Below are 14,734 nucleotides of genomic sequence, written 5' to 3'. Positions count from 1 at the left end.
AGATGACTTTATTCATTGTCATGCATGACACATAGTAGCATTGCATTTATTATGATACAATATCATTGTATGATACCCAACTATCTCTTTCTTCATTTAATTTTATGTCACATCATCAAAATTACCTATTTAACATGCATGATACTAGTTATGATACTCCCATTACAACGGGGCTGGTTTTTATCTCGCCAGATTCCTCCGTCCACGGCCGGCCGTCGAAACAAAACCCCGGTCGCTGAATCCGGTCAAACTGCCGACGACCGTGGGCCCCGCCACCCCCGAACTCCCCGCAGAGGCCCCGACCCCGCCCTCGGGCCCGCTGCCCAGCGACCCATCGGGCTCACTAAACCATCATCACATGTGGGAATGTTCCCACCCCTGTCCTCCCTCCTCGCGGCTACGCGTCCCCCGCGCCCCGTCCCCCACGGCTCCTCCATACCGTTACCCGACGACACAGGTCTCGTCCCTCTCCACTGCTCCAAAGACTAGTACCGCTCTGTCTCTCCTCTCTAGCTAGCTAGCCCCCCTCTCTTCTCTGTCCCTCGGCACAGCACACAGCAGCCAGTCCATCTCCCTCTCTCCTCCCCCACCCGCGCGGCGCCCAATGCCGTACGAACCCTAGCGGGCCCACCCCCGATCTCGCGCGGCCATGGGCAACTGCTGCCGCTCCCCGGCGGCCGCGGCGCGGGAGGACGTCTCGTCGTCGCACTTCCCCGCCTCCGCCGGGAAGAGGAAGCCCCACCAGGCGCGCAACGGCGGCGGCGGCGGCGCGGGGGGAGGCGGGGGCGGGGGCGGCGCCGGCGCCGGCGGGGAGAAGAAGCGGCTGTCGGTGCTCGGCGAGGAGGGCCGCGACGTGAGCGGCGGGATCGACGGCAAGTACGCGCTGGACCGGGAGCTGGGGCGCGGCGAGTTCGGGGTCACGTACCTGTGCATGGACCGGGGATCCAAGGAGCTGCTCGCCTGCAAGTCCATCTCCAAGCGCAAGCTGCGCACGCCCGTCGACGTGGAGGACGTGCGCCGGGAGGTGGCCATCATGCGCCACCTGCCCCGCAGCGCCAGCATCGTCACGCTGCGGGAGGCCTGCGAGGACGACGGCGCCGTGCACCTCGTCATGGAGCTCTGCGAGGGCGGGGAGCTCTTCGACCGCATCGTCGCGCGGGGCCACTACACGGAGCGCGCCGCCGCCGCCGTCACGCGCACCATCGTCGAGGTCGTGCAGCTCTGCCACCACCACGGCGTCATCCACCGCGACCTCAAGCCAGAGAACTTCCTCTTCGCCAACAAGAAGGAGAACTCCCCGCTCAAGGCCATCGACTTCGGCCTCTCCATCTTCTTCAAGCCCGGTGAGCCGCCGAGATCCACCGTGATTCGGACGAACTGGTCGCTGCACTTTTGGGCGTTTTTTTTCTCTGTCTAAGCGCGTGATCCGTGGGTTGGTGGCCGTTTCTGGGTGGAATTTTTGGTAGTGCTCGGTACTGTAGCTGAGTGCTATTTCCGTGCTTGCGTAATCTGACTAAAACTAGATTTTGGTGGTTCTCTTTTGGTAGGACTTTTTAGATGTATTCTTTCTTTCGCAGCAAGTTGGTGGTATGTCAGTACTCGGTAGTATGTCTCTTGATATAGTTGCCTCTTGCAGATTGTGCTGCTAGTCCAGATACTGGAATCTTAGGTGCTAGGTTGACTTGCTGGTTCATGGGTGACTGCTATTTTTAGGATTTGGGAATCATTAGTGGGATCAGACGGCACATTGCTGTTGCCAAAAATAGTGTACAATGTCGTTTTGCTTGTAGTCCATACTCCATACCAAGTCTTGGTATCTGAATGCTGATACCATGTTCGACCTGAGCTCAATTATTTTGGGAAATAGTAAGGCATCAGGTGGCCTATCTTTTATGTTTGTAAATATCACTTTTTATGTTTGTAATTCGAGTCAACTGGAACTTCGATGATTTACTTTGCTATCTGTCGCACTCCTTTAATTATTCCCTGTGAAATGTCTATTATACATATATGTTTTAACATTTTGTACCGTACATAATATGATGGCATTATGCAATTGTTTAGGTGAGAAGTTCTCTGAAATTGTGGGAAGTCCCTACTATATGGCTCCTGAAGTGCTGAAGAGAAACTATGGACCTGAAATAGACATTTGGAGTGCTGGCGTTATCTTGTATATATTGTTATGCGGTGTTCCTCCATTTTGGGCTGGTACTTTGCCTTATCTTTGCGAGAACCTTTTATCCTTCAGCTTTGCTTTCGCGCGGTCTTACCATGCTATATTGCAGAGACTGAACAAGGAGTGGCACAAGCTATCCTTCGGGGAAATATAGATTTTAAGAGAGAACCCTGGCCCCATGTTTCTGATAATGCTAAAGATCTAGTTCGGCAGATGCTTCAGCCTGACCCGAAAATCAGGCTAACGGCAAAGCAAGTTCTTGGTAAGATGTACATAGTGGTAGTGCTTTCAAACCGGCACTGTGTTATGTTAGTTTCAATATCCTCAAAGTTCCCAAAACATCAAATTTGCGTAAGTTCCTACTGTTTGGTGCTGCTTTAAACTTCAGCCTGAACCCCCTTTCATGTTCTGTTTTTCAATTTGCAATGTGTAATCTGATAGCTAGAAGATCACTGGACCAGTCTGCCTGGTTTTGGATAGTTCTCCATTTTTGCACATAAGTATCTACCAACCATATCCTGATGTCATGTTATGTAGTTTATTTTGGCTATGCGGTAAATCTGTTGTCACATTGGATCTAATACTCAGATCAATTTGAAGGACCCCCTGCCTAACACTTGTAGTAAAAGTTATGCAGGATCCACTTTGAATCCTTGCTCTGGTAGTTGCCTCGCTATATTTTCTGGTAGCATATTATTGCCTTCTGTAATCTGGATGTAATATACTGAGCAATGCTGAATCCAAAAGTAAACATAAGTAGAAATCTGACGGGCGAAGGTGCCGAGAGTAAAATGAGGATTGAGGAAGTAGATTTTAAATGTGGCTGTAAACTTGAGATACACCGTTGATGTCTGGCATGAAACACAGTTGCAAGCTCTAGATGGCTATTACATGGAGTGTGTTGAGATTCTCAAAATAAAAGCAATAAAAAAGAAGCTTGTCGATTATCCAAGACATGGACAGCATTATGTTGATTTTGTACTATACTGAGTTAGTATGTGCCTAATATTTTAGCAAAATAGACAAAGCCATTTCTTCATTTTGCTGCTTCATGTTCTAATATTTAAGCTACATTTGTTCCTTCTTACAATTGCGGGATGCCTGTTGAACCGACTATCCAAGTCTCCATAATCCACCAGTTATCCACACATTTAATCGACTTTACGTTACCGTGCATCTCGTTTTTCTTAAGTCTTTTTTGACATAGTCTGATGTTTATATATATTCTTGATTTCTGTTGTCACAGAGCATACATGGCTTCAAAATGCCAAGAAAGCTCCAAATGTTCCTCTTGGAGACATTGTAAAGTCAAGGCTGAAGCAGTTTTCAAGGATGAACAGATTCAAAAGAAGAGCTTTAAGGGTTTGAATTTTGTTTTCCCGTTAATCGATTTTCTCCCCTTTGATACTGAATATCTCTCTCAAATTTACATCAAAAATATGTTGTACTGACGAAATTTATTTGACTAGGTCATTGCTGACCACTTGTCGGCTGAAGAAGTTGAGGACATAAAGGAGATGTTCAAAGTGATGGATACTGATAATGACGGTATAGTCTCATATGAAGAGTTGAAGAGCGGGATCGCAAAATTTGGTTCTCACCTTGCAGAATCTGAAGTGCAAATGTTAATAGAAGCTGTAAGTAATATACAGGGTTTTGCTTGCTTGTTAAAATGTTCAGTTAGATTAACTGAGCCTCTATCTTTGATCACAGTCCAAACTGAATGGCGCTATTTCTGCAAAAAATTATGTCTGATACATAGTTCTATTGCTCAATCAACCGGAAATGCAGTAAAATATATTGACATTTTTTTGTACCAGATGGGTAGAAGTATTGTAAATGTTGGTCCCTTTTTGAATCAGTTTAGTTCTTGGGACCTTGAAAAGTACTCCTTCCGTTCCAAAATAGACGACCCAACTTTATACTAACTTTTTTTTAAAGTTAGTATAAAGTTGAGTCATCTATTTTGGAACGGAGGGAGTAGCAATAAGGGATAAAGGATATAATAAACCTGCACTTTCATTTCCAGTATGGACATTTCTGTTCTACTCACTTAATATGTTGTTTATGACAGATGAGTTCTAGAGCCTCATGGCTAACATTTTTCTGAAGTATTGATTTATACAGATTGAACATATAGAACTCAAATGTACCTGCTAATTCTTTATCATTTACCATATTTTTTTTGGGGGGTCGCATAAGGTCCATAAGAAGAGTATACCACTATTGCATGTGACGTCAAAGTCAACTTGAGAATTAAGTATTCCAAATGGTTTGACTTGTGTAGTTTACGGGAACAAAATGATGAAGATTTGCATATCTGATCTTTTTTGGTTGGATACTAGGTGGATACAAATGGTAGAGGAGCACTAGATTATGGTGAATTTTTGGCTGTCTCACTTCATCTACAAAGGATGGCAAATGATGAGCACCTTCGGCGGGCCTTCCTGTTTTTCGACAAGGATGGCGATGGTTTTATTGAGCCTGAGGAGCTTCAGGAGGCCCTGGCGGAGGATGGGGCGGTAGATATCACGGAAGTGGTGAAGGACATATTGCAAGAAGTTGACACCGACAAGGTGGAGGTTCATTTGCACTTTTGCCAAAAGGAGGGTCCAGCCTTCAGATTGTATCCCTCACGATACTTAACATCTGCTTTGATTGTTTCTGCAGGATGGCAAAATTAGCTTTGAAGAGTTTGTAGCAATGATGAAAACCGGCACGGACTGGCGAAAGGCTTCGCGGCATTATTCGAGAGGACGTTTCAATAGCCTAAGCATAAGGCTTATCAAGGATGGATCTGTAAAGATGGGAAATGAGTGAAATCACAGGCTTGTAGCTGGCGCTCTTGTCCCGGTCACGTAAGTCCGGTCATTGGCCCACTAAGCATAGACCCTCTTTCCTTCTCTGATGATTATTTTGGCGGAAATTTAATTAGATAGGCTCCCCCCCTGATTGGCTTACTCGTGTAAGTAGCTTTCCCGGTATCGCCGAGGCGAGGAGCACGCACGCACCGAATGATGCACCAACCGCTCCTGCCTGATGATATCTCCTTTTGCTGTACCTGATGCTAAGTGTTGTACAATATTTTGTTGTTTCCCCCTCAGATACACTTTGTTGGCTTTGATGGAATCGTCTGTACTGTATTGGTGGTTAAGAGCTAGATATGCATGCCTAGTAGGCCACTGACTGTTAGTGCAGCCTTGCTTTCAACTGTACCAAAACGGCATATTGCCGGGGGAAAGGGACAAGAGGGGGGCGCCATGTAGCCGCAACTTTTATATAGTGCTGCCCTATGTGTGCCGTTCTATTTGCAGTAGGTAGTGCACCAGATTGTCTGAGGGCACGCTGCTGTGTTGCTGTCTGATACTGAAAGTTTCGGCTACATGCCAAAACGGGGTCAGGGTAACCTGCAGCTTGTCATCACAGTATAATTTTCAGAGTTTGCCTGGTCTCATGTGCTTGTTCGTGGGTTTAAACCCCACTGCTCTTGGGGCCATTGCTTCCGAAATCATTGGAGGTTGTGTGGCATTCCTCCCATTTCGCTGACTAATCATGTTGCCTTTACACTTAAGCTTCAGCTACCGCCGTTTTCTAGCGGAGAAGAAAATCGAAAGAGAAAGCGGTTTGTTTAGACAGCGCATTCGGCTTTATCATTCCAAAGTCCAAACTAATAAAGTTTAGAGAACATATTAAAGGCGGGCTGGACCGACCAGTGGGGGTGTAATAGGTGACAGGTCTGGCGAGCTCAAAAACAGCATTCCCCAAACTTTAATCAGTTAAGAATAGAGATTTGAGCATAAATAATTTGCTCAAGTAGTAGTAGTAGTATTAGTTGCAATACCTGGAGGCTGGAGATCAGAGTGTTCAAGTCACGTAATAAAGATGGTAAAGTAAAGTAAACAGACCAAGCTTTGCCCCCCTTTCACTACTGTAATAAAGATAAAGGGGGACATAAATGAGGCCAGTATTTGCTGGCGTTATCACCAGATCTTGAAGAGGTCATGAACCGCTCGCTTCCGTTTCGAAAAAAAAAATGAACCGCTCGCTGGGACGGTCTTCTTTTTTATACTAAATCGCTTTTCCAGCGGTCGTGAATTAAGATCACATCCGCGACTCGCTGTGAACATAAGGGCATGGTCAATGGGTAGCCTCAAAGATGATGCTTCATAAGCCAACTAGGCTCGGATGCCACTGTGGCAGCATGACGGCTGCTTGCATGCGCCAGGTGAAGCTTGCAGAGGAGACGGGTTCTTCAGCAGATAAAGAAGGAAAAAGTAAGGAAGGAGAGGAAAAGAAGGGGAGGAAGAATGGAAAAGATGAACACATGGGGACCAAAGGATGACGGGTGTGAGGCAGCACCACCATAGCCACCATTGGACTGAACGCATGTGAGCAATAGCCTCAATCCTCCCATGCCTGTGTGTTTGATGAAGCACCTGTCTTTTTTTCGCCTCCATTGGTCATGCCCTAATCATTAAGCGTACAAACAGCACGAACGCAATCTTTGCCTTTTACGAGGTAGAGTACTACTAACTTTAAGCACTTTTCTCTTGTTTTTACCCTACCATACTCCTAGTCAGCCCCCGAACTGCCATGACAAGGAGGTCTCCAGTGCGACGTCGTTTTTACTGGACGGTACGCCTAATCCGACGAGACTAAAAAAAAGAAGCGCCCGCCATGTTTTTCAGGTGGTACTCCCTCCGTTCCATAATGTAGCGCATATAGATTTTCTGCAAAGTCAAACTTTATAAAGTTTGACCAAGTTTATAGAGAAAACTATTTATATCTACAATACCAAATGTACATAATATGAAAGTATGTCTTGTGATGTATCTAAGCACATGTGTTTGGTATTCTAGATGTATATGATTTTCTCTATAAACTTGGTCAAAGTTTATAAAGTTTGACTTTTAGAAAAATCTATATGCACTACATTGTGGAACGGAGGGAGTAATAAACAAACAAGTCGCAGAGGATTTGTTCATCCATCCATCCATCTTCCAGTGGCCCGTTTGCACTGTAGCATTTTCTTTCTTCGATCGCACAAAACCCCCGCGCCCCACTGCGAGCTGAAGCCCGTAACGTTCGTCTACCAAACCAGAGTCCAGAACATCACGCAATTATGCAGCAGCAGCATCACTCATTGATCCATTCACTAACCAGTCACTGCACGATTGCACGGCCGATCCGGGCTCCGGCCCGGCGAGGACGCAATTATGCTCTCCTCAGCTGCTCGCTAAGGCTAGCCATAGCGGGGTAACTTAGGTAGTAACTTAACACATTCCAAAACAATTTTGCTTATGTGGCAAGTATTTAATAAGGAGAGAGGTGTTTGAAGTAACATAATATATTACTGTAACATAGCGCTTCCCGAGATAAAATGAGTCTATAAGGTAATAAATGAAACAAACTATGACACTACTATTAAGATACTTTGCACTATGGGGGTAGTAACTTAGACTAGTGTCATGCATATGACACTAGTCTAAGAGGGTGCTTGGATTCAAGGGACTATTTTTAGTCTGACTAAAAATAATCTTTTTTAGAGGCTAAAGTTCCAAGCACCCCTGACTAAAGAGAGGTTAGGACTAGTCTTGAGGCTAAGAACTTTTAGTCATAGGAAACCTACTAAAATATGTATTAGCCCTCTCTCTCCTCATTTAATTCTTCTACTTTAACACATGCGAGTTTTGGATTGGATGGTTTGGAGGATAATAAATGCTCAATAATTTGATTTTAGTCTCTTTAGTATTTGGATCCAAGCATGGATGAGGCTAGCAAGTTTTAGTCCCACTACTTTTAATTATGGGACTAAAACGTATCCAAGCACCCTCTAAGTTACTCCCCACTATGATCAGCCTAAAGCCGGAGCAGGTGCGGTTCCGACGGTAGGGCCGCGGGGTTCGGGAAAGAAAGGTGCTCTGCTCTGCTGCGAAGGGAAGGCCGGCCTGGCCTACCACGGCAGGCAGATAGATCTGACGTCGTTGCCGCTGGACGCTGGCAGCAGCGGTAGGAATGGTAGATCGGCCGATCCGCCGTGTCCGTCACGAGCGAAGAAGCGCAGAGGATCCGGATCCCTCCCCAGCGGGGCGAGGGGGGCGGCGTCCAGCGCAACAGCGACTGACAATAATGACGGCCCCGCTCCCTCCACGTCGGATCGCAGGCCACCCTATCATCCTGCCGCGCGCGCGCACCAGACCACCCACCGCGGGCGCCCGTCGACAGCGGCCCCGGGCCGACGCCGACATCGACACGCTGGCCTGCGGGCCCCGCCTGCCAGCGGGACGGCCCGCCCCGAGAAGGCGCTGTCGTGTGCGGGCGTGTTGGTTGGATCCCGTGCGGCCTCGCCCCTGTCCTGCTAGTGCTGTCCAGTCTCTCGGTGCTTTGCTTCGCTCTCGTCGCAGTCGCTTCGCTTGGCTTCAAATGGTGGCCGTGGCGGCGCAGGGTCAGCGGCGGGCGCACGAGTGATTCGCTGGCCATGGCGCGCGGCGCGGAGGAGGCCGTCGGCGTCGTGGGGATGGGGTTCCCCGCCGACGCCGGCCACGGCCTCGCGCTGCGGCACGGCGTCCTCGCGGGGAGGCGCGGCGACGAATCCGCCGACTCCGCCGACCCCCGCCTCCCGCCGCTGCGGCTCGGCGCCTCCTACTACGCCTCCGACGGGGCCGGGGCCGCGCTCGCCAGCCCCGCCTCCAGCTCCTCCTCCGACGCCTTCCTCAGCACGACCTCCACGCCTTCAGGTACACTGCGTGCTTGCACGAGACGCAGTCCACTAGTTTTTCTTCCCCAGTATGTTGAACCCACCTGGTCATCGGCGCGCGCGGCCTCCCGAGAGCGAGCGGGGCGTGTGACTGACTGACTCGCGCTGTGAATCTCGATCTCCGCGCGTCAACGAGAAACGCATATGCTTCAAGCTCGCGCGTGTGCTTTTGCTCGAGTTCTGAATTCTGATCCGAATTTTGTCGCTTCTGTTTCCGTTTGGCCGTTTCGCTTGGAGATCAGGGCTGCTGAATCCGTACGGGGTGTGGTCGCCGCCACGCGCGCCGTCGGAGGCGTCGGAGTTCGGCACCGCGCGCGAGTACGACACCACCGACCTCTTCTTCGGCGAGAACTGGCTCTACGACGACCTCCTGTTCCACCGCGAGCCGGAGATCAGCGGTAAGAGCGGCGACGGCGACGAGGAGGACAAGTTCATTGTTGACCCCGACGTCGGCGAGATTGGCGACGACAGCAGCCGACGCCACGAGCGCAGCAAGAGCAATGCAGAGGCGTATACGTCACCGCCCTGCAGTTGTTGCCACGGCGAAATGGAGCACAAGAATGGTCGGGAGTTTGCGAGGGATTCTTGGTCTGCTGTGTACGGGAGGTATCAGATCATGGACGACCTGACGGAGGTGCTTGATGAGTGCGGTGCAGACGCGCACCAGTTCAGGCGCAATGTGAATGACGATGCCACACTCAAGGGCGGTCCGTTAGTGGATTCCAGGAGTGGAGATGACCAGGAGTTTGATCTCAGTGCGCTGGAGAAGGAGCTTCAGGTGCTCAGTCCGTACTTGTCTGAAGACGCAAATGCTGCTAACAGTAAGTGCTTCTGCCCTCTTCCATATTCCTCAGGATCATCTGCCATGTTTCGCTTTAACAAGCTTGAAACGATTCACTCTGTGATTGGACTGTTTTCTGAAGAGATTATATTTTGTACTAGCACCGGATTGTCGCAGTTCTATAAGATTGGTATATGCTTGAATTACGAACCCAGAACAAACTTGAATTATGATGTAACTTTGCTGGTTGATCTGATGTAGTTTTTCTGGTTGATCCAGATTTGCGTGCCTTTGTAATTCCAAAATTCGTTGTCCTCATATGGAGTGAATTTATTTATTTTTGCCTGTGTACTAGTTGGTTCCATTCTGACTTTATTTATCTCTTTCAGACCATAGGTTTAACCATGACTTCAGAGTAAACGATGAACTAAATATTGACCTTATAACAGATGACAAAATTGTCGATGACAAGGAATTTCTAAAGGATAGTTACAGCGTGCACCCTTTTCCTGAGATTAGTATTCCTGAAGATATTTATGGGATGGAGGACTTCGGGCCAGCGGATACAAATGTTCAAAATGCTGCTCATAATATCGATGAAGGTCCGAAAACGGAGATTGATCTTGCAAGCTCTATTTTTCATCAAGAATATGAGGAATTTGAGTTGAGGATTTTCCACCGGAAGAACAGGTTCACTATCCAATACCTTTTCTATTTATTTCTGCCAAATAATTATTTGGATATACTTGTATGCTCATGTGATAGGATTCTCCTGCAGGACTGGCTTTGAGGAAAACAAAGATTTTCCTATTGTGGTAGATTCAGTTGTTGCCGGAAGATATCGCATCACTGAATATCTTGGTTCCGCTGCATTCAGCAGGGTCGTACAGGCACATGATCTTCGCACAGGAATGGATGTCTGCCTTAAAATAATTAAAAATGACAAGGATTTCTTTGATCAGAGTTTGGATGAGATAAAGCTCCTTAAGTTTGTAAATAAACATGATCCGGCAGATGCACATCATATATTGCGCCTATATGATTTTTTCTACTATCAGGTACTGATATGGGGATACAAACCGTTGGCTTGCTTTTACACCATACCTTACAATGAAGAGTCAAATTGCTTTAAAAAAAGAAAAAAGATCATATTCTTCCAAATCTTAACACTTATGAGCTGTTCATTGGCCTGTTAAATATCAATCCCAGCATTCTTTTTCATTTTTGACGCCGCATAGTGCTGACAGCTGAAACAATCAACAGGAACATCTTTTCATTGTAACCGAATTGCTACGGGCAAATCTATATGAGTTTCAAAAGTATAACCAGGAGTCCAGTGATGAGGTCTACTTTTCATTGCCCAGAATACAGGTATCTGATTATTACTTCTTTTTTCTGAGAGTATCTCCTTCTGTTCTGCTACCAAAGCACTCTGTGTAACCTTATTGTGTATCTTCTGACTTGCAATTAGTAGCACCATATCTATGTTGCGGTTCTTTTGTTCCTCATTTCTCTGTGATATTTTTGCGAAGTCTGGAATGTACTTTAAGCATAATTAGTTTATTTCTTGAAAATATAAAATACCTACTGAAACAGGAGACCTTCCCTTCATTTTCAGGCTATAGCTCGACAGTGCTTAGAAGCTTTGGTGTATTTGCATGATTTAAATATAGTTCACTGTGACCTGAAACCAGAGAACATCCTTATGAAGAGCTACAGCAGATGTGAAGTCAAGGTTATTGATCTTGGAAGCAGTTGCTTCTTGACAGATAACTTAAGCCTATACGTCCAGTCACGTTCTTACCGTGCTCCTGAGATTATTTTGGGTCTTCCATATGACCAGAGGATTGACATTTGGTCTCTTGGATGTATATTCGCCGAACTGTACTCTGGTGAAGTAAGTTTACATGTTGACTTACAAATTTCCATTTCTGTTTGGTTTGCATGACATCTGTGAGGCGCATCAACATACATTTTATCTACTACGGTTTAAGCCAATCACAGCCAAATATACACCAGAGTTTATCTACAACTAAATGGATATTTGTCCTCTTCAATCTCGATTTTTTTTGTCCTGTTGGGGCTAGTGTTTGGTGCTTGTTTAACCACTCACTTCATTCCAAGACTGCAAGTCTGCAATATGCTTGAATTTTATAGCTCTTCCGCCCTTCACAAGTTGAGTAGGACCTGTTTTTTGGTCTTAAGTTGAACAGGAGGACCGTATATTTCTGCAGAATACTACTCCCTCTGTAAACAAATATAAGACCGTTTAGATCACTACAGAGGGAGTACAATGTAAGCAAAGCAGAACCTTCTAGTAACATTGCACATACGACAGAACTACCTGTTTGATCTGGTATGAACTGAAGATAATGTGTCTAGAATCTTTGTTCAAAACACTAGAAAAATAAAACCAGAGCATTAGCGCACCTTCCAGAGTAAAGTTGAGGAGTTAATGTGATGTCTGGTAGTGGTAGAATTACATCTGTCTGATCTACTCCCTCCGTTCCTAAATATAAGTCTTTTTAGAAATTTCAAATGGATTACAACATACGGATGCATGTAGACATAGTTTAGAGTGTAGATTCACTCATTTTGCTCCGTATGTTGTCACTTATTGAAATCTCTAAAGAGACTTATATTTGGGAACGGAGGGAGTAATAGCCTCTCTGCATTGCACTTTGCAGGGGTAAGACTAGGTTCCTATAATCCCTCCCCAGACCCCACCTTGTGTGGGAGCTTCTATGCACTGGGTCTGTCCTTTTTTAGGGAGTAATAGCCATGTTCTTCTATTTCTAGCGAAGTAGAGACTGAGGATGCTGGCTACATGTTACAGGTGCTCTTTCCTAATGAAGCGGTGTCAACAATTCTTGCTCGGATGATTGGAACAATTGGCCCAATTGACACGCAGATGCTTGCGTTGGGACAGGAGACTCCGAAGTACTTTACAGAAGAGTACGACCTTTTCCACAAGAACGAGGTACATGCTTGTTTACTTTTTTCGGTTTGTGCCTGTCTTTTCAAATATCATAAGTTCCCATCACACATACTTCCAAGTGTGTTTAAGAAAACCAATATTATTTTGTTACTGTACCTTTTTCCAGTCTTTGTTTGATGACGATGTGCACGACATAATATGAACCTAATTTAGTTTGCATGCACACTTAAGTTGAAGCAAAATTAGGTGCTGTTTTTCATTGTAATCCTTGGGTTTCTGCATATCATTTGAAAGAAGACCAGTCTCTGTCTTAGGGACCTCTTTGTGTCCCACATGCTTGGCATGGTAAATGCAAATGACAGTATTGTGCACAAGTATGCTGCCATAGAAGATTATTTACAGTGCAGTTTTATTTTAAATTTTGTTGTGCCGACACTTGAAAAAATATTATGCCCTGTACAACATCTTGAGTTGTGAAGAAATGAAGTCAACAACTGAAATACTTTCCACAAATAACATTACCAACAAGACACTAATTGGAAAAACTGTTGCCTTCTGTTACTGGAGGAATTGTGTTTTAGTAGTTGGCCAATGTGGTTTGCAGCTGTTCAAGGGTACCCATGTTGGTTGGTTTTTATTCTTTGGGATCTGGTTCCCTCAGGTACATTGAGTATGCCAATTTGGTGAACGCCATCCCTGTACATAATCTTGAGAAAGAAACTTCTTTGTCATCACTGCAAAGATCTTTCCATAAGGACTTAAGCTGTTCTATGGCACTTCCACTGGTATCACCACCATAGTTAAAAAAAGGTGTGCCTATGCTCTAGGTGATACCAAAACGCCTAGCGCTTAATGTGCACATAATTGTGCTTAAGTTTGCGCTTTGGTCAGAAAAGCACAAGGCAGTGGCAAAACACACAATGAATGCCTAGTGTTTTTTAAACTTTGATCACCACACAAGTGTTATTTAGAACATGGCATTCATTTTTCCAACTCCATTTCTCTTCCTATTCTAGGAGACGGGTCAGCTGGAGTATTTGATACCAGAGAAATCCTCCTTGCGGCGCCACTTGCGATGCCCCGACTCCAAGTTTGTTGATTTCCTGTCCTGCCTGCTGCAAATCAACCCCAGAAAGAGACCAACAGCCAGGGAAGCGTTGCGGCATCGATGGTTTTCACACAAGTATCGTTGAGCTGCCAATCAAAGACCGTTCTTCACATGGAGGGGACATTTTCGCAGTTCCCCGGCTCATGAAACGACACGTTTCTTTTCTTCCTTTTGCAACTGGGTTTTTGTTTGTGTGCCTTCTTTTTTGCCAGGCAATCCTTGGCCTGCTTTGCTAGGTGAATACATACCTGCTCATTCATGTAAATATGAGAAAAGGTTCCTGCCTGTACAGCTGGCGTTTACTCTGATGGACCTTTTTAAAATACTACTCTGATGTACTTCTAATTCATAATATAGCAAAATCAAGTTTGGTTTAGGCAGTCCTGGGCCCTATCTTTAGCACTGGAAGCTTGTTTGGATTGGAGGTATGTGTGTCTTTGGAGGGTTTTGATATTCAGTTCAAAGTTGAATTCCAAGTTTCAATAGGCGCAGGCTTAGTTGCCATGCTACTGATTCTTTGTCGCGGTGCCGCTAAGCTCTTGAAAGACTGGGCAGAAGCAGGATAACGACTGAACTCAGCTACTCAAGCATACAGGGGAAGGTTTACAGACATGTGATGTGAGTTCTGCAATAAATTAGAAGTTACTCCAAGTAAAAGCGGAATGAGACGCATTGTAACTTCACCAAGCGACTTTCGTCAGCAACCAAAAAGTGCTATAGAATGATAATTTAATCACTGATGAAGAACCCTGACCATGTTTTGCAGACCTTTACTCCCTCGTACACGTAAAACCATCAGCAAGGTTGTCTGAACTTTCAGCAACCAAAAAGTGCTATACAATGATAAATTAAGCTTCATTACAGAAAAAATGTCTGCCAGAGCTTAGTATACATCTTTCTTCTCTGCGGGCAGGGTTACTCCATGTTGAACAATGGCTCGTATGGAAGGACCTAAACGAATATAACTGTACAAG

At 45.8% G+C, this 14,734-nt stretch overlaps 2 protein-coding genes across 3 annotated transcripts; both read left to right on the top strand.

Annotated features, from left to right (window-relative positions):
* The first annotated feature begins 511 nt into the window (after positions 1 to 511).
* On the top strand, positions 512 to 5,330 carry LOC119283200 (calcium-dependent protein kinase 16-like). The gene is made up of 7 exons (XM_037562922.1): positions 512 to 1,343; positions 2,065 to 2,208; positions 2,286 to 2,438; positions 3,423 to 3,538; positions 3,646 to 3,813; positions 4,522 to 4,752; positions 4,847 to 5,330. Exons 1-7 carry the CDS (start codon positions 650 to 652, stop codon positions 4,994 to 4,996), a joined length of 1,656 nt encoding a protein of 551 aa, XP_037418819.1. The 5' UTR covers positions 512 to 649; the 3' UTR covers positions 4,997 to 5,330.
* Positions 5,331 to 8,558: 3,228 nt separating this feature from the next.
* On the top strand, positions 8,559 to 14,140 carry LOC119283174 (DYRK-family kinase pom1-like). Of its 2 annotated transcripts, none has more exons than XM_037562921.1 (8): positions 8,559 to 8,913; positions 9,176 to 9,754; positions 10,164 to 10,404; positions 10,493 to 10,772; positions 10,978 to 11,085; positions 11,333 to 11,611; positions 12,551 to 12,694; positions 13,669 to 14,140. In XM_037562921.1, the coding sequence occupies exons 1-8, from the start codon at positions 8,655 to 8,657 to the stop codon at positions 13,843 to 13,845; spliced, it is 2,067 nt and encodes a 688-aa protein (XP_037418818.1). In that variant the 5' UTR covers positions 8,559 to 8,654; the 3' UTR covers positions 13,846 to 14,140. The 2 variants fall into 2 exon arrangements, with proteins under 2 accessions (XP_037418818.1, XP_037418816.1); XM_037562919.1 differs by having other exon boundaries at positions 8,561 to 8,913; positions 10,104 to 10,404.
* Positions 14,141 to 14,734: the final 594 nt, after the last annotated feature.

The sequence above is a fragment of the Triticum dicoccoides genome, chromosome 1A (genome assembly GCF_002162155.2).
Source record: "Triticum dicoccoides isolate Atlit2015 ecotype Zavitan chromosome 1A, WEW_v2.0, whole genome shotgun sequence".
Taxonomy (NCBI): Eukaryota; Viridiplantae; Streptophyta; class Magnoliopsida; order Poales; family Poaceae; genus Triticum; species Triticum dicoccoides.
This window is presented reverse-complemented; position numbering and strand designations above follow the sequence as displayed.